Source organism: Hypanus sabinus, chromosome 1 (assembly GCF_030144855.1).
Source record: "Hypanus sabinus isolate sHypSab1 chromosome 1, sHypSab1.hap1, whole genome shotgun sequence".
NCBI classification, from domain to species: domain Eukaryota; kingdom Metazoa; phylum Chordata; class Chondrichthyes; order Myliobatiformes; family Dasyatidae; genus Hypanus; species Hypanus sabinus.
Window position 1 is genome coordinate 137322874 of NC_082706.1, and position 19330 is coordinate 137342203.

General features: G+C 38.2%; 1 protein-coding gene across 2 annotated transcripts in view; it reads right to left on the bottom strand.

The window, feature by feature from the left end:
* Positions 1-19330, bottom strand: part of LOC132398003 (intermembrane lipid transfer protein VPS13B-like) — a 1044617-nt gene that overhangs the window by 844940 nt on the left and 180347 nt on the right. For both annotated transcript variants that reach the window (XM_059976892.1, XM_059976883.1), the window contains exons 8-9: positions 13789-14063; positions 2078-2173 (exon numbers count right to left, since the gene is read on the bottom strand). In XM_059976892.1, coding sequence (XP_059832875.1) covers positions 2078-2173; positions 13789-14063 — 371 coding nt within the window. The remainder of the gene's footprint in view (positions 1-2077; positions 2174-13788; positions 14064-19330) is intronic.

Sequence of the window (19330 nt, forward strand, 5' to 3'; positions counted from 1 at the left end):
TGGCTCTGTACTTCCCTCTGCAAATGGATCCTTGACTTCCTTGTCAGGAGACAACAGTCATTGTGGATTGGAAATAATCTCTCCTCCTCACTGACAATCAACACTGGCACATCTCAAGAATATGTGCTGAGCTCAATGCTCTACTCTCAGCACACCGATGATTGTATGGCTAGGCACAGCTCAAACGCCACATCTAATTCACCCATGACAAGAACTGATGTTGGCAGGATCTTAGATGGTGACAAGGAGGCATACAGGTATGAGACAGATCAGCTGGTTGAGTGGTGTTGCAACAACAAGCTTCTAATTAAAATCAGTAAGACCAAGAAATTGATTCTGTACCTCAGTAAGGGTAAATCTGGAAAATACACTGCAGTTCTCATTGAAGGGTCAGCAGTGGAAAGGGTGAGCAGCTTCAAGCTGCTGGGTGTTAACATTGCTGAAGAAGTATCCTAGGCCCATCATATTGATGCAATTACAAAGAAGACATGCCTGCAGCTATACTTCATTTGGAGTTTAGGAGATTTGGTACGTTACCAAAGGCTCTAGCAAATTTCTACAAATGTACTGCGGAGAACATTCTGACTGGTTGCATCACCATCTGGCATGGAGGAACCAATGCACAGAATCAGATAAACGCAGATAAACTCAAGTAAACTCAACTAGGTCTATTGTTGGCATTTTCAAAACGAATGCCTCAAAAAAGCAGCATCCATCGTGCAGGACCCTTAACATATGTTTCTTTGCACTATTACCATCAATGCAGAGGTACAGGAACCTGATGACATGCTCTCAATGCTTCAGGAACAGCTTCTTCCCCTCTGCTATCAGATTTCTGAATGGTCTATTAACCCATAAACACTATTTCAATATTTTGCTCTCTTTTGGCACTATTTCTTATAAATTCTAACTGTAATTTACATTAAATTTTATGTATTGCACTGTAGTGCTGTCGCAAAAAAACAATTTCACAAAATATATTAGTAATAATAAACCTGATACCTGATTCTGACTATATGAAACTTATTATTCCTCTAAATTAGGATGATGGAAATTAATTAATAGCAAATATCAAAAATGCTGCTTTAAAAATGATACGCAATTTAGAATCTAACTCCTCCTAGTTACCACATATTGCATTTCTTGCTCTTGAAAAGCATTCCTTGGAACTCTACATTATAATGAGTACACACGGCACCACCTACAAGCACAGGCATGGGCAAAGGCTGTGCCGTTTTATATTATAAATAAACATGACCAGATCTACTGAGAAATCAGCAAAGGTTATGGAAAAAGTTACTGGCATCTTGGGAAAAGATTAGAATTTACCAAAATAGTATATTTTTCAGCACGACTTCCTCCAAAGGAAACAAGGAGAATACATCTTAAACACACAGTGGGACTTGTTTCATTATACTTTGAAGCATTTTCGATCAAGGTAGTAAAATGATAAATAACATTCATTGAGTGGTACTGATTTTCACTGACAGAAGTTCTCGCCATTGGCTATTCTTAATCATGTACCTAAATATTTTAAACATTGAATTGTGAATTGTATGAACTTTCAATAAAATCAATTGTCACATCATTTTATATATTTCTTATTTCTAACTTATTTCAATAAAACATATTCAGTTTCATCCAAATTCAGTTTCTTTATGATTTTGAACTTTTGCATAATAGATTTAGTTTCAAAGCCAGATTTCAACCTCTTATCTCAACATATGATGAAAGTCTGATGTTACAAAGAGTAATAATGACTTCACCCGTGGCTATTTCTCACAAATCTTACTGCCAATTGAGAACATTGCACCTACTTTTAATGGAAACAATAGATTTTCTTTGGCACTTGCTATTTTTACAGAGATTTCTACATATCTGTCAGCTCATAAAATATAAGTCCATCCACAAAATTATTGAAGTAATTTTGATGTTTTTCTCATATAGACATTTTAGAAAATACATTTAAATATGTCTTGAATACTTCCATATAGAAAATGCTAAATTAATACATCAATGACAAAATGCCACCAAAGGAAGCTTTGATATAACTTTGGGCAAAAAAATTGATGAATACCTCAACAGTAGTTCCTTCTTGCTCCCAGCAAAGCACTTCTTTGGATTTAACTTTCTGAGGGCTGTAATAGCTGCTCTCTGTTTGCATTTCCGTCAACTGTAATGAAATGACAATACTTCATTTCAAGTACATTGTATATTAGCAATAAATAGTCATAACCTGTCATCTCAATACACAAAATTGCCAGAGACAAATTAGTCTTTACATTTCAACCAAATTCTGTTATTACACAGGAAACAGGTGCAGAAAAACAGCTGCAAATTATTATCCACATCAGGATATAAGGCTCACTGTTGACTATGATTTAATCACATCTAGATAATGACATGTATTTTGAACATAAGGTTAATGTTAAACTTCTCATGTTAACAATTCTTTACATCTGCTAGTGAAATATCTTCATCACTGTCAAGTCTGTATCTTTATTTAACTGAATAATTATCCAACTTGATGAGAAAATAAAAAAAAACTTGCAGATCAGAAATGAAAAATAAAAGATTCTTGGGAAAGATCTAAAGTGCATTATTTTTATTATTTCAAAAGTCAAATCTGAACCAATAGCATCAAACTACAAAATACCATAATCAATCAGGAAGAATTATTAGAAATTGTCAAATTGAATTCAGATTCCAAACAATTACCAATGGTTAACTCACCCTTGACAATTATCTCAATTATACTGACATGATTGGAAGCAATATTCATTCCTACAGTATGGAAATACCCTCAGCTCTCATTACAAATCCATTTCCACTGCTCAAGTTGTGTAACTCATATTACACATGTTGGCTTTACATAGCTATGTTAATATGCCATAAGGTAAAGAGTTATGCATAACGTAACCAGCTTCATCTGTCAGCAATTATTTCAACGGAAAGCAATTAATTGATTAGAGGAACTCAATCTAGAAGAACAATTTTAAGCATTATTAAATCAACAGTAGGCTTAATTTGGCATCTTCTTATATGGAGTGATCTCAACAGCATACAACAATAATGCAGCAACATCAGAGTATTTCTGACCCAAGTTAAGTGTAAATTAGTTTCAAACATTTTTTGACTGGGCAATTAGAACAATTGTAAGTAATACTTCTGAAAATTGGCATGATCATATGAGGCTTGGTAATCATAAATTGTGAATATTATGCAATTACAGTTGGAGTCCTTTAACATATTAAATGAAAACAGAACAAAATGCCAAGATAAATTTTAAAATGACTTTGAAAGGTTGTAAAATTTATTCACAATAAAATATTATATTGCAATTTCACTAAATTAGGTTAAAAACTCAATCTGTTCCAAATTGTTGTAGTTTGTATTATTGCAATTTTTTTTAAACAGCCACTACTGAAGCTACTGTTCTAGATTTGCTTCCCCAACACAGTATTTCTTTCAAATTGAACAAATCACACTGTCATGCTCAGCTACTTTATTTCAGGAATGACACAGTAGCTGTTTACCTATACTTGATAAAAGATTGTACAATAAGACTGCTCAATACTATTGTTCAATAGCAAACTCATCAAGAAATATAGCACAAAACAGACCTTCTACCCACCAAGGCTACAATTTCTCATTTACACTAATCACAGAATAATTCCACGTTTTATTCTTCCCATCAATTCTAAGATAAAATACACTGGAAACACTCAGCTGAACAGGCAGCATCCGTGGAAAAACACCAAAGACTTATTTTGCTTCCAAAAATGCTGCCTGGTGTACTAACATTTCCAACAATATTCGTTTTCATTTCAGTTTTCCAGTGTCTGAAATTTCAAATTTGCATTAAAACAACACAGCACACCTGGTCACCTTTCTCATAAAAACATATTGGAAAAAAACAAAATGGTAACAGAGAACTTGCATAAAACATAGAAAAAGAACAGTACAGACAGAAACTTGCCCTTTAGTCCATAATGTCTACAATGACCATAATGACAATTCATCATTATCCGTCTAAGTGCACCTCAAATGTTGCCATAGTCTCTGCTTCCAACACTTCCTCTGGCAATGTTTTCTAAGCAATTACCTGTGTAAAAAACATGCCCAATAACCCTCCTTTCAACTTTTCCCTCTTTAACCTAAAAGGTGTGCCCTCCAATATTTGACATTTGCTCCCTTGGAAAAGGACTCTATCCACACCTCTCAAAATTTTATATATTTTTAGCCTCTGGTGCTCCAGAGAAAACAATCCAAGTTTATCCAACCTCTCCTTACTGTTAATACTCTCTGATCAGGCTACATTCTGGAGAATTTCCTCTGTACCCTCTCCAAAGCTTCCACATCCTGCCTGTAATGTGGCAACCAAAACTGCATGCATTTCTCAAAGTGTCCTAACCAAAGTTTCACACAGTTTTGATTTCCTGATATTTATACGTAACTGATTAAGTATGTTGTATGCCTTCTTGACTACTTCAAGGGGTGATGGACTTACAACCCAAAAACTGAGTGCCTGTGCAAGAAGGAGACTAGAGAGGGAGGCCACCAAGAGACCTATGATAACTCTGGAGGAGTTATAAGCTTCAGTGGCTGAGATGGGAGAAACTACACATGCGACTATTGCCTAGGTACTTCATCAGTCGCAGCTTTACGGGAGAGTGGCAAAGAGAAAGCCACTATTGAAAAAAACGCTCATGAAATCTTGGTTAAAGAGTTTTCCAGAAGGAATATGGGAGACGCTCAGGTCAGCTGGAAGAAGGTTCTATGGTCTGATGAAACCAAAATTGAGCTTTATATCCTTTAGACTAAAAGTTATGCTTGACGTAAGCACATCATTAAAAAACCACCATCCCTACCGTGAAGCATGGTGGCTGCATCATGCTGTAGAGATGCTTCACTGCAACAGGCCCCAGAAGCTTGTGAAGGTAGAGAGTAAAATAAATGCAGCAAAATACAGGGATATCCTAGAGGAAAACCTGACGCAGCCTGCAAGAGAACTGCGACTTAAAGAGAAAATTTGTTTTCCAGCAAGACAATGAGCTCAAGCATAAAGCTAAAGCTACACAGGAATGGATTAAAAACAAAGTTAATGTCCTGGAGTGACCAAGTCAGAGTCCAGACAGAAATCTATTTGAGAATTTGTGACGGAAGTTGAATCTGACAGAACATAAGCAGTTTTGTACAGAATGGGGAAAAATTGCAGCGTCCAGATGTGCAAAGCTGACAGAGACCTAGCCACACATTCTCAAGGTTGTAATTGGTGCCAAAGGTTCATCTGTTAAATACTGACTTGAAGAGGATGAATACTTATGCAATCAATTATTCTGTGTTTTATATTTGTAATTAATTTAAATCACTGACACAGAACAGCCTTTTTCTGTTGATCACTATCAAAAGATTAAATCCAGTGATTTAGTGTTGTAAACAAATAAAACATAAAAACATGAAAACTTCCAAAGTGGGGGGGAGGGGTGAATATTTTTTATAGGCACTGAACTACTACTTTCAGGTTTTTCCAATAAAGCCGATGTCTAATCCAATTTACTACATCATCCTAAATGCTAGGCAACAGAACCTTCGTAACCAACTTCACATGCAGGATGGTGTCAAATGTCTTGCAAAAGTCAATGCAGGCAACATCAACATCAACTTTTCTGGTAATATCCTCAGAAAACTCCATAAAATTAGACAGACGTGACCTATCTCAGACAAAGCCAAGCTGACTATCCGTAATCAATCCATGTCTATCCAAATATTCAATCATCCAGACCCTTAAAATACCTTCCAATAATTTTCCCACTACTGATGTCAGGCGCATAAGCCTATAATTTCCTGGTTTAGTTTAGGGCCTTTCTGAAACAGTGGAACAACATTAGCTATACTCCAATCCTCCGGTATCTCACCAGTTGCTAAGGATGATTTAAATATCTCTCCTCAGGCCCCTGCAATTTCTGCACTTGTCTCTCACAGGGTCCAATTGAACACCTTGTCAGGCCCTGGAGAATCTTCCACCCTAATTTGCTTCGACAGCAAACACCTCCTGCTCTGTAATCTGTATAGAGTCCATGACCTTGTTGCTGCTTTTCCTCACTTCTGTAGATTCTGTCTGAATCCTGAGTAAACACAGATAAAAATATAAGATCTCCCCCATCTCATTTGGCTCTACACATAGATTATCATTTTGATCTTCCAGAGGACCAATGTTGTCCCTTGCAATCCTTTTACTCTTATCATATCTGTACAATCCCTTAGGGTTCCCCTTCACCTGATATGCTAAGACAACTTCATGCCTTCTTTTAGCCCTCTTGATTTCTTTCTTAAAGTGCTCTCTTGCATTTCTTACACTCCATAAGTACTTCATTTGTTCCAATGTGCCTACTTTTGCTATGTACCTCCTTTTCTTTCTTAACCAGAGCCTCAATATCTCTTGAAAACCAAGGTTCCATTAAAACTGTTATATTTACCTTTTATTCTGACAAGCACGTACAGCTTTGTACTCTCAAAATATCACTTTTGAAGATCTCCCACTTACCAAGTATACCTAGGCCAAAAAGTAATCTGTCCCAATCCTTCCTGATACCATCAAAATCGGTCTTTCTCCAATTTAAATTCTCAACCCATGAACCAGAATTGTCTTTTTTCCAAATTTACTTTTAATTTAATGGCATTATGATTAGATGCACAGCGTTCCCTGACACAAACTTCTCCCAGCTGCCCTGTCTCATTCCCTTATAGCAGATCAAGTATCACATACTCTCTCAATCAGACTTCTATGTACTATGTCCAAATATTCATAAATCCTGCCTCTCAGGATCTTTTCCATCAGCTTAACAACCACTGAAATAAGTCTCACAGCTCTATAATTTCCTGAGCTATCTCTATCTTGAATAAAGGAACACACCTGCAACCCTCCAATCCTCTGAAACCTCTCCCATCCACATTGATGATGCAAAGATCATTGCTAAAGGCTCAGCAAGCTCTTCCCTCGCTTCCCACAGAAACCTGGGATTTATCTCATCCGGTCCCAGTGACTTATCCAACTCCATTATTTGTTTACATTTTTATTTATTGCACAATTTGTTCTTTTTCGCACATTGAATCCTTGACAGTACTGTGTGTGTTTTTTCATGGATTCTAGTATGGTTTTTCATGATGATTCTCGACTCTAACCCTAACCCTAATGCGTGGCTGCCTGCAAGAAGAGAAATCCTAAGGTTGCATTTGGTTTATGTACTTTGATAATAAATGTACTTTGAACTTTACATCCTATCTATAGGAATCCTCTCCAACAGCTTCACTACCAGTGACGTGAGACTCAAATATTTCACAATCTACAAATACAGAAAATAACTACTCACTATTCCAATGAAGAGGGTAAAACATGACTCAAGAAAAGAAATAATGATCCTTTATCTCTATTAGTAGCATTTCAGCTTCAGTGCTGGGATCTATAACTGAAAATTTCCAACCTCTTTGCTTTGTTCCCCTTTTTGGCTATTAGTGACAACACCAGATGATGAAACATCCCTGCAACAACTAATCCAGAAAAGGTTCAAGAAACACAAGAGACTGCAGATGCTGCTATTCAGAACAATAAAGTAAATTGCCTGAAGAACTCAGTAGTTCAAGCAGCACAAGTGGAGGAAAAGGAATAATCAATCATCACTTTGCCTCCACAGACTCTACTTCTTCAGTTGTGTTCTTCGAGCAGTTAATTTTCTGCTTCATTAAAGATACAGCTCAGCATCAACACCAAGCAACATAAATTGTTTGGATGGATTGTGGGGTCGTGAAAGAAATAGTACACAGCCATGTATCCTTCATGGGAGTATCTTTGCTGCCAGCTTGCCACCACACGGTTTCCAGATTTGTTTTCAAGCTTGTCAGTTTGGATCTTCTGAGGACCCCAGGTACTCACATTCGATTGACTGCTTCTTCCACCACGTTCTACATGCCATGCTTTCCACCACGAGGGGGTACCTGGTGTCCCTATCCCAGTCACTTCCACAACTCCGGGATTCTCTCTTTGCCGCCTGTAATGGATCTGTCTACTACTTTATCCTCTGCCAGATACACACTTTCAATCACTGGTTCTTTGACTTTCTCCTTGCCTGTCCATCACCTCTCTCTGGTGCTCCTTCCTGCTTTTCTTTCTTCCATGGCCTTCTATCATCTCCTATCAGACCCCCCCCCCCCCGCCTTCTCCAGCCCTGTATATCTTTCACCAATCAACTTTCTTATTTCTTTAGTTCACCCCTCCCCCTCTCAATTTCACCTATCACCTTGTGTTTCTCCTTCCCCTTCCCCTTTTAACTCTGCTGCTCATCTTTTTTTCTCCAGTCCTGCTGAAGGACCTTGGTCCAAAACATCGACTGTACTCTTTTCCATAGATGCTGCCTGGCCTGCTGAGTTCCTTCAGCGTTTTGTGTACGAGTTGCTTGGATTTTAAGCATCTGCAGATTTTCTTGTTTGTGAAATAATACAGACTTTCTGTTTTCAATCACTTTCCATTAACTCCTACTGAAAATGCAGATATTAAAATACCAGGCTTAAAGATGTGCATCAAGGAATGTTATAACAGTTTAATAAAGAATATTTTGAGGACCTTTACCTTATATTTCTAACGCACTGCATTGTTTTCTCATCATAAGTTCAAAATAAAGCAGGCAAAAAGATAATAGAATTCTAAAAGAAAATTGTATTCACTGGAAACTTTATTTATTTTTTCTTTTGCAATTTATTTATTCATTCATTCATTTGAGCCACACTGCCTCAGCAACCCTACAACCCCAATTAACCCTAACCTATTCGTAAGACAATTTATAATGACCAATTAACCAGTCTGGTACATCTTTTGGCTGTGGAAGGAAATCACAGCACTTGGAAAACCCACACGTTCTAAGGGTAGGACATACAGTGACTCCTTACAGACAGCACTGGAATTGAACACTGAACTCTGGAACGCGCTGAGCTGTAATAGAGTTGCAATAACTGATCCACTACCATGACTCCCACGGTAAAACAGTATTAAAAACATCACACCAGAAACAGGCCTACAATACCAGCCATCACCCCTGATTTATAACCACTGGTTGTTTTTACTAACTGCAGACTTCAGAAAAATATTTAAAAATTACAAAGGGTCTATAATTTATTGTTAGTCAATTAATTGGAAGCAAAACAAAGTATATGTCTGGACACAAAAAAATTGTTGATTGTGCAAAGACAATCTACTTATAAAATAAAGTCTGTCTAAACATGGGAGAAACAAAAAATATAGTAATCTTTCCAAATGAGAAAGGAGACAATATTTTTGGGTAATATCACCAGATAAATGCAGCGAACAAGGAATGGTTACTTTGAAACTGTGTATAAGAAATAAACCTGTCATTTGTCGCAAAGCAGCAGCAAGATTTGATTGGTAGGGGAATTATCCAATCATTATTGTACTGACCAGGTAGAGTGCTACACAAGAAGCAGGCCAAAAGTTGGAGACTTTGAAAGCACAGACCATTGCAAGTACAATTTGAAATGTTTTCAAGGTATTCCTCTTTTAAATTCCTTGAGAAATTGATTATTCTCACCCAAGGTAATCGGAAAATAATTCAAAAACATTTTAAAGACAAGGAAGTCTGCAGATGCTGGAAATCTTAAGCAGCACACATAAATGCTAGAGGAACTCAGCAAGGGCAAGCGAGGAATAAACAGTTGACGTTTCAGGCCAAGACCCCTTATAGGAACTGGAAAGGAAAGACCACTTGAACATGCACTTCTAACATTTAAAAAATTATTACAAAAGGAATGGTAACAATAGCTCCACCAGGAGCTATTGTAAAGTACTTCATGAGAATGCTACCATATTAGCTACATAAGGAGATATGTAGAAGGCAGATGACCAAGTATGTTCGGTGATGGATCTAAGGAAAAATAAGAGGTGAACAGGGAGAAAAGTTTTAATATGAAATTGCAAAGCTCAGAGATCTGTCTGTTAAAAATAATAACATTAATTTGGAGCAATCAAATGCAAGTACGATACTAAATTAGCAGATATCTAAAAAGGATTTATACTGAGAGAGATTATAGAGATATAGACAGACTATATCAGGATAGGTTTTAGCTGCAAAGCTTTCTTTCTGTCAATAGAAAAACTGTTCATTTCTCATACTGTCTATCACTAATATTGACTCAGTTCTTTTTGCTATCAGTACAGCCTGGTCAGCAGGACAAGTCCTATGGCCTTGCTATGAGCAACACATAATGAGAATAAGAATTAGGTTTAATATCACCAGCACATGTTGTGAAATTTGTTATCTTTGCAGCAGCAGTACAATGCAATACATGATAACGCAGAAAAACTAAGTAAACCAATAGACACACACACACACACATCAAAACTGTCCAAAAACAGAAATAATGAAAAAGTGAGATAGTCTTCATGGATTCGATGTCAGATGGCGGGGGGAAAGATGCAGCTTCTGAATCAGTGAGCTTCTGCATCAGTGAGATTCTGCCTTCAGGCTTCTGTAACCTCCTGCCTGATGGTAGCAATGACAGGAGAGTATGTCCTGGGTTATGGGGTCCCTAATAATGGCCGCTGCCTTTCTGAGGCACCACTACTTGAGGATGTCTTGGGTACGATAGTAGCCATGGTGGAGCTGACTAATTTTACAACTTTCTGAAGCTTCTCTCTATCCTGTACAGTACATCACAAAACAAAGGAGCAGAAGTAGGCCACTTTGCCCATTGAGTCTGCTCCACCATTTCACCATGAGCTAAACTATTCACCCATCTAGTTCCAATCTTTGGATTTTTCCCATATCCCTTAATACCCTGACTAATTAGATACCTATCAATCTCCTCCTTAAACACCCTCAATGATCAGGCCTCCACAGCAATATGTGGCAACGAATACCATAAATCCACGACCTTCAGGCTAAAAAAAAATTCTCCTCATCTTTGTTTTAAATGGGTTCCCTCTAATTCTAAGACTGTGGCCTCTTGTCCTGGACTCACCCACCAAGGGAAACAACCTTTCCACATCTACTCTGTCCAACCCTTTCAACTTTCCAAATGTTTCTATGAGATCCCCTCACATTCTTCTATACTCTAATGAATACAGTCCAACAGCCGACAAACGCTCCTCATATATTAGCCCTGCATTCCAGGAATCATTCTCGCAAATCTTCTCTGAACCCTCTCCAACATCAGTACATCTCTTCTAAGATAGGGGGCCCAAAACTGCACACAGTATTCCAAATGAAGTCTCACCAGTGCCCCATAGAGCCTCATCAACACCTCCTTACTCTTGAAATAAATGCCAACATAGCTTTCGCTTTCCTTACTGCCGATTCAACCTGGTGGTTAACCTTTAGGGTATCCTGCACGAGAACCCCCAAGTCCCTTTGCACTTCCGATTTTTGAATTTTCTCCCCATCTAAGTAATAATCTGCCCGATTATTTCTTCTTCCAAAATGTACAGCCGTACATTTCTCAACATTGTATCTCATCTGCCATTTCTTTGCCCACTCTCCTAAAGTGACCAAGTCTCTCTGCAACCTTTCCGCTTCTTCAACACTTCCTGCTCCTCCACCTATCATGGTGTCATCCAAAAATTTAGCCACAAAACCATTTAATCCATAATCTAAATCATCGATATACAGTGTAAAAAGCGGCCCCAACACCGACTCCTGCGGAACACCACTAGTAACCGGCAACCAACCAGAATACGATCCCTTTATTCCCACCCTTTGCTTGCTGCGACACCACTCACCTAGCTGGTATATCTTGCTGTTGTATGCCCTCTCGTCTCCACCTGAGATTCTACCAACAATGGTTGTATCATTAGCAAATTTATAGATTGCACTTGAGCTATGCCAAGCCACACAGTCATGGGTATATAGAGAGTAGAACAGTGGGCTAAGCACACACCCCTGAGGTGCACCAGTGTTGAACATCAGCAAAGAGAATATGTTATCACCAATCTGGTTGTCTTCCAGCTTGGAACTCAAGGATCCAATTACAGAGACCCAGGTTCTGTAGCAGATTGATCAGGGCTTAGGTATGATGGTGTAAAATTCTGAGCTGTAGTCAATGAACAGCATCCTGACATAAGTGTATGTATTACCCAGGTGACCTAAGATCACATGAAGTGCCATTGAGATTGCGTCTGTTTGTAAGCTCTTGTAGCAATAAGCAAATTGCAGTGGGTCAAGGTCCTTGCTGAGGCAGGAGTTTAGTCTAGTCATGTCCAACCTCTCAAAGCATTTCATCACTGTAAACGTGAGTGCTACTGGACAATAGTCATCGAGGCAGCTCACACTACTGTTCTTTGGCACTGATATAATTGCTGCCCTTTTCGAGACAGCTGGGAACTTCCAAACGTAGCAGTGAGGTTGAAAATGTCCTTGAAACACCCGCCAGTTGATTAGCACAAGCGTGCAGAGGCTTACCAGGTAACTCCATTGGGACCTGCCACCTTAAGAGGGTTCACCTTCCTGATAGACAACCTGACAGTGGCCTCTGAGAAAGGGATCACGGGGTCACCGTGTGCAGCAGGGAACTTCACAGCTGCAGTTATATTCTCCTTTTCAAAGCAGGCATAAAAGGTATTGAGCTTGTCTAGCAGTGAAGCATCTCTGCCATTCATGATATTGGGTTTCACTTTGTAGGAAGTAATGCAAACAAAGGAGGCACAATCTAAATGTAACTGCCACATGAACTCCTTTGGATTCATTCCATCAAAAAATAGTTCTTCAACAGAAAACTGACTTGTTTTCTCTCTTTCCAAGTTCTGACAAAGCTATTACACTTTTTGACAAAAGCTGCCTAACCTGCTGAGTGTTTCCTAAATGTTCTGTTTTTGTTATTTTTAATCAATATTTTCACTGATCAAGTGCATGAACACCAAATCAAATTATTAACTATATTTTAAAATACAAAGTGCTTTTGAATTGTGATAATGCATGTCTGCAAAGAATTTGAAAAATAATTAAATGATTATCTATTCCCTAAACCTCCCCAAAAACACAGCCATTATACTCCTTTTTCCCTCTGAGGTTTAATTAGCTTTCCGCACTGAACAGTGACAACATAGGCAAGTGCCTGATGCTAATTTAATACCAATGTCATTCTACATACAACACACAAATGATGCAAGGACAGTTGATTTTAACCAGTCTTAGGTATTTGACCTGTTAGTCTTCCATATGTATATAAATTTCAATGGAAAAAGTACACACATTTTTAAAAAATCAACACTAAAGATCAGAGACCACTTTTCGCACTATTATACTGACCTGGTGAGTATGGTCAGCTTCTTATGTTTTTGATTTCAGAGTTTTAGTACATTGTTCTAAATGCAAGGGAATAGGAGTTGTGAATAATGTGAATGCCTTGATTTGGTTCATTGGCAATCACTTATACTTAGCGTATTGTAAAACTGATATTGAGCAAAAGGAAGAAAGGTGAGACCACGTGGATATTGGTTTTAAAAAATGTCAACAGGAAGAAAGGAGAAGCAATTCTGAAGCTGAAGACCTTGCTGCCAACCAAGATATGAAAAAAAAGTAAGCAGTGAGAGGTTTCCTGGTTCTTCAGGAGATTATCACCCTAACTTAAAGGACTTCAACGGGCTACAGCATTACACTTCTAAATATAATATTAATGCCTAATGTAAAGCAATTGCAATTGCAATTTCCATCTTCATATTAGGATATCTAATTATCTAATCACCTATGTCAAATAGTTTTCTCCTACTGCCTGGTTCTCACAAACCTTAAAAGTGACAGTTGCTTTGGTGCAATAGAATCCAACAGAGACCACTGGATCCTTGGGAGGCAATGATCTCAGTTGATTTACTTTAATGCCACTTTCATCGACTTCATCGTTCCCATCGCCCTCATCAGAATAACTGACCAGTGCAGGAACAAGGGACCATGCCCAAGACACCCATCCTTGATCATCATCTTGATGCTGCAAAAACTGTTGGACTTCAGCATTCTGGTACAGGGTTCCATGTTGCCCTTGAATCCCTGCTTCAGATTCACCACCTGGAGAGACACAGATACAAAGTGAAATTTAATGCTGTGACAAAGCATTTCAACTGGACAGCTTCATCAACCAATAACATTAACTTGGTTTTACTCACTCCATAAATGCTGTCAATTCCAGCGTTTCTTTTTGATTCAAATTTGCAGGCAACAAGAACTTTTGTTTCTTTTCTTGTTTTAAATGAGTGTACCAAAATATTCAAGTTACTGGGACAAACCCTAACACGAATATTCCCTGTCCAACCTTCTCCCAACAATTTAAATTAGATTTATATTCTCACAATTCCAGTTCAAGTAAATGATTATTGACTCAAAAAAAAGTATTTCTTCCTCCACAACTGCTGTCTGACTCACTGAGTGCTTTTTTTCTGTTTCAGTTTCGCATTCCCAGCAATTGCACATTTTCTTGCTTCAATTATTATGGAAGCAGTACCAGACTATAAAGTAAAAAGAACAAAAACATCCTCATCAACTATGAGGTTAGATGTTGCAAAAGTGGAAAAAGATTGTATTCTGAAAAGTTTAGAATCCAACAGACGCAGGACAGAATAATTTTTTACAGCAGTGGCAGCGCACAGTGTTCCTGTTGATTTCTGGCAATACAAGTCCTTGACCAAGCAAAGCCATCATAAAGAGAAGAGATATCATCAGGAGAAGGATATCACCCTCTTTCTGCAGGACCAGAAATTATGTTCCCATGCAGTGCCATTTACATTCGTTATTATCAGCACTAATCTCATTATCACTGACTTCACATTCTATTTCACTTCAAACCATGACAGATCACGTTTCCAATATTTCAAATCAACAGATTGAAAAAAGATGCACATTCTCCCTGTAGATGTTCTTGATTATATTAATATTGCAAAAGATGAAAATTAATTTATTAATGCACTCCAAGTGAGCCTGCCAATTTATAATATTTAATAAAGATGAATTTCCATAAACAAAAAATATTACTTATCAAATGCTTGAATTTCAGCAAAGTTTCCAACATTTCACATTTTAAAAATCCTTAAGGCTCACAAGTGGCTCAGTAGAAGAATTTTTTAACATAATATAAATCAAAATAAAGAGGTGATAGACTGAAAAATAAATCTATTCTTGGTAACAACTCTTGGCTGTCAACAAAGAAAGCAGAGCCATGAGGTGTGAATAATCATATGTGACTGAACAGGAACACCTTAAAACAGTAAACAGTTCTTGAACAATTGAAGTCACCAATGCACTCAAACTTTAGAACTCAATCTCCAATTTCTTTCAAAAACTTTTGAATAATGCAAAATAAATTCTCAAACTCAATACAGGATATTACAATACATCTTCTATCACTCAGTGTTAGTTGAGGCACTGACTTCATGCCAAAGAAACAATATTTTCAAGTTGCAAACACGAGGAAATCTGCAGATGCTGGAAATTCAAGCAATACACACAAAATGCTGGTGGAACACAGCAGGTCAGGCAGCATCTATAGGGAGAAGCGCTGTTGACGCTTCGAGCCGAGACATCAACAGCTCTTCTCCCTATATATGCTGCCTGACCTGCTGCTTTCCACCAGCATTTTGTGTGTGTTGCAATATTTTCAAGTTGCCTGGATAAAGGCAGCTCTAAGATTGTTCGACGTCAACCACATCCAGGACAAAACAGCTGCTTGAAAAACAGATACCCCATTCATTATTCTAAATATTCATTCATCTCCATCTCTTACACAACGTGGGAGCAATGTGTGTATTACCTCCTAAATATCCTGCAATGAGGCACTATGACAGCACCTGCCAAACCCGCAATCACCATCAACAAGGGTAACAATATCAGGCATACAAGATCATAAGAATGCAAGAATATTAGGAAGAGGAAGAAAAGTAGGCCACATTGCATGTAGTACAAAGGGTTCATATACAGGTGGAGCAATCTGGAAGTCTAATAGATTATTACATGCACAAAATGCTGGAGGTACTCAGCATGTGAGGCAGCATATATGGACAGGAATAAAGAATCACGTTTTGGACCAAGACCCCTCATCAGGACTGGAAAAGAAGGAAGGGGATTAGAAGCCAGAAGAAGATACTGGGGTGAGGGGAAGGTGTACAAGCTGGAAGGTTTATAGTTGAAGCCAGATGAGAAGGAAGGTAGGTGGGTAGAGGAAAGGGAAGGAAGAGGGGCACCAACAGGAGATAGACAAATCTCCAAAAGGAGATAAGAAGGGAGTCACAATGAGGAATGGAAAAGGAGAGAAGGAAGAGAAATTACCGGAAACTGGAGAAATCAAAGTTCATGTCATTAGGTAGGGGTTACCTATACAGCATATGAGATATTGCTCCTCCAAATTGAGGATGATCTCATCATGGCATAGAGGAGAACAGAAATATTTCCAAATAGGAATGGGGAGTAGAATTAAACTGGTAGGCCACTGGGAAATCTTCTCTGTTGCAGATGGCGAGAAGATGCTCAAGAAAGCAGTCACCCAATTTATGACAGGTATCATTGATGTAGAGGAGACCGCATTGGAAACACTGGATACAGCAGATTACCCCAACAGACTTGTAGGTGAAGTGTTGCCTCACCTGGAAAGACTGTTTGGTGAGGGAAGAAGTGAATGGGCAGGTGTAGCACTTGTACCACTTGCAGGGATGAAAGCTAGCATTCAAAATGAGGATGATAAAAGAATGCAAGATTTAAATTTATAGTATTTTAGTGAGACTAACCAAAGAACTCCAAATAAATTGAGCCAACATATTTAGGGGTATATTTGCAAATGCAGAGGAGATCAGCTAGTTTGAATCTTAAAATGAAAAGGTTGATATACAGGTTATACCTACACTCAACAGAGTACAGTACAAGGAGAAAGATAATATTAAACACACAATGTTCTGAAGGATGAACAGCTGGATATCAAGCTTTCCCTTGAAGGGATGTCTCAAACTAAGGGACATAATTTCAGGAATATGAGTTACTATTCAGGAAGGTGATGAGGTAGATTTAGATTTTTCTCTGTGAAATTTGAAATTCAGAGACTAGGGGTAGGTTGGGGGCTTGTGATTGGTGCACATTATTCCAACACTGTCAGACAGGCAGGAAAATTAATCTGAGGCAATTCATTTTCTCAGCAGCTCAGGAAATTTATGACTCTTTATCTCAATCTTAAATGGGTGATTCTGTATTCTGAAACAATACCACCTAATCTGGATTCTCCTGGATTTCCAATCCATTTGTTTATCTTCAACAAATTTACTTGATTCCTTCATCTAAATCAAAATCAGAAACAGGTTTAATATTATTGGCATATGCTGTGAAATTTGTTAACTCAACAGCAGCAGTACAATGCAATACATTATAATATAAAAAGTCTATCTGTGTATTAAATAGCTAAATTAAAAATTGTGCAAAAACAGTAATAAAAATAAGGCATTGTTCATGGGCTCAACATCTATTTAGGAATCAGATAATAGAGGGAAAGATGCTGTTCCTAAATCACTGAGTGTGTGCCTTCAGACTTCTGTACCTCCTTCCTGACAGTAACAATGAGATAAGGGCATGCCCTAGGTCAGGCATGAGCAAACTACGGCCCGGAGGACATATGCGGCCCGTTAAGCTTTTTAATCCGGCCCGCAGAATGTGATGAAATTATATTAATAAACCTTGTTAACGTTTTTTCCCCACAATTCTGGCGTTTTCCCAATAGATGACGCATTCTATATACATAGACCTTTGTTGAGGTGCAGCGTATTACTCCACATTTGCGCTTTACTCTTTGTTCGGCTCAACCTATTTGTGTGAACAGGCGTTCAGCGTCATGAACATCAACAAAGCCAGCCACAGATCCAAGTTAACTGACCAACACCTCAGATCCATCCTGAGAATCGCCACAAAAAAACTAAATCCAGACATTGATGCGCTGGCTAAAAAGGGAGACCAACAACACTGTTCCCACTGAAATTAAAAATAAGTTTCTTCGTTGTGTTATGTAAAAAATGCATTTGAAAATATTTTTTTCAATAAGCCTTACATGTTACATGTCATTTCTGTTAAGTGATGGACATGAGTAGTGCGCAGGTGCACGTACGTTCTCAAAATAAAAAATGCGCTCCAGATCAAATAACACGCTCCGCATACTGGCGCGCTGTCACTGTTCTGTCCTTGTGCTGGTTGTTGTTCAGTTTTGGCACAGGGGACAATTGAATAAGAAGGAGCAGGACAAGTAGACCTGCATCTCCTACCATTTTTGAAATAAAGACAGTCAGGAGGAGAGTGATGATGATAATATCTTGAAGGATAACAGAATTTTCAGTGCTTTAAAATAATAACTGTTACTATTAAAAAAAGCTGTACTTTAGTCATTTAATTTTCAGTGTTTTAAAAGTCATTTCAATAAACAGCTAAATACCATGGGACTTCAAAGACAGATATTTTGTTGTAATGCATTTGTTCATTTTCAATTGAAATTAAAGCACATGTTTTCTACATATCCCATGATATTTTATTTTCTCTTATGAGGTGTATTACCAAAACACTCCGTCCATCTGCTCCTGGTCCGGCCCCCCTGTCAAATTTTAGAACCCTTTGTGGCCCACAAGCCAAAAAGTTTGCCCACCCCTGCCCTAGGTTATAGGGGTCCTTAATAATAGATGCCGCCTTTCTGAGTCACTGCTCCTTGAAGATGTCTTAGATACCATGTCTTAGATGGAGCTGTCCAATTTTACAACTTTCGGTAGCTTCTTTCAATCCTGTGCAGTAGCCCTACCACCCCATCCCACCCCCTTCCAAGCAGTGATGCAGATTGTCAGAATACTCCCCATGGTGCATCTGTAAAAGTTTGAGTATTTTAGGTGACAAACCAAATCTCCTGAAACTCCTAATAAAATATAGTCACTGCCTTGCCTTCTTTATAGTTGTATCGATATGTTGGGACCAGGTTAGATCCTCAGAGATCTTGACACCCAGGAACTTGAAATTGCTCACTGTTTCCACTTCTGATCCCTCTATGAGGATTGGTTTGTGTTGCTTTGTCCTACTCTTTCTGAAGTTCACAATCAGCCCTTTGGTCTTGCTGATGTTGAGTGCAATGTTGTTGTACAACAAGCTGGTACATCTTGCAGCTATACACCCTTTTGCCTCCATCTGAGATTCTGCCAACAACGGTTGTATCATCAGCATATTTTCTTTCTTTCTTTCTTTCTAAATCTTTTTATTAATATTAGTAATATGGACAGAATACAGATGATATATTGATAAAGAAATTACCAACATACACATTCCATTACATATGA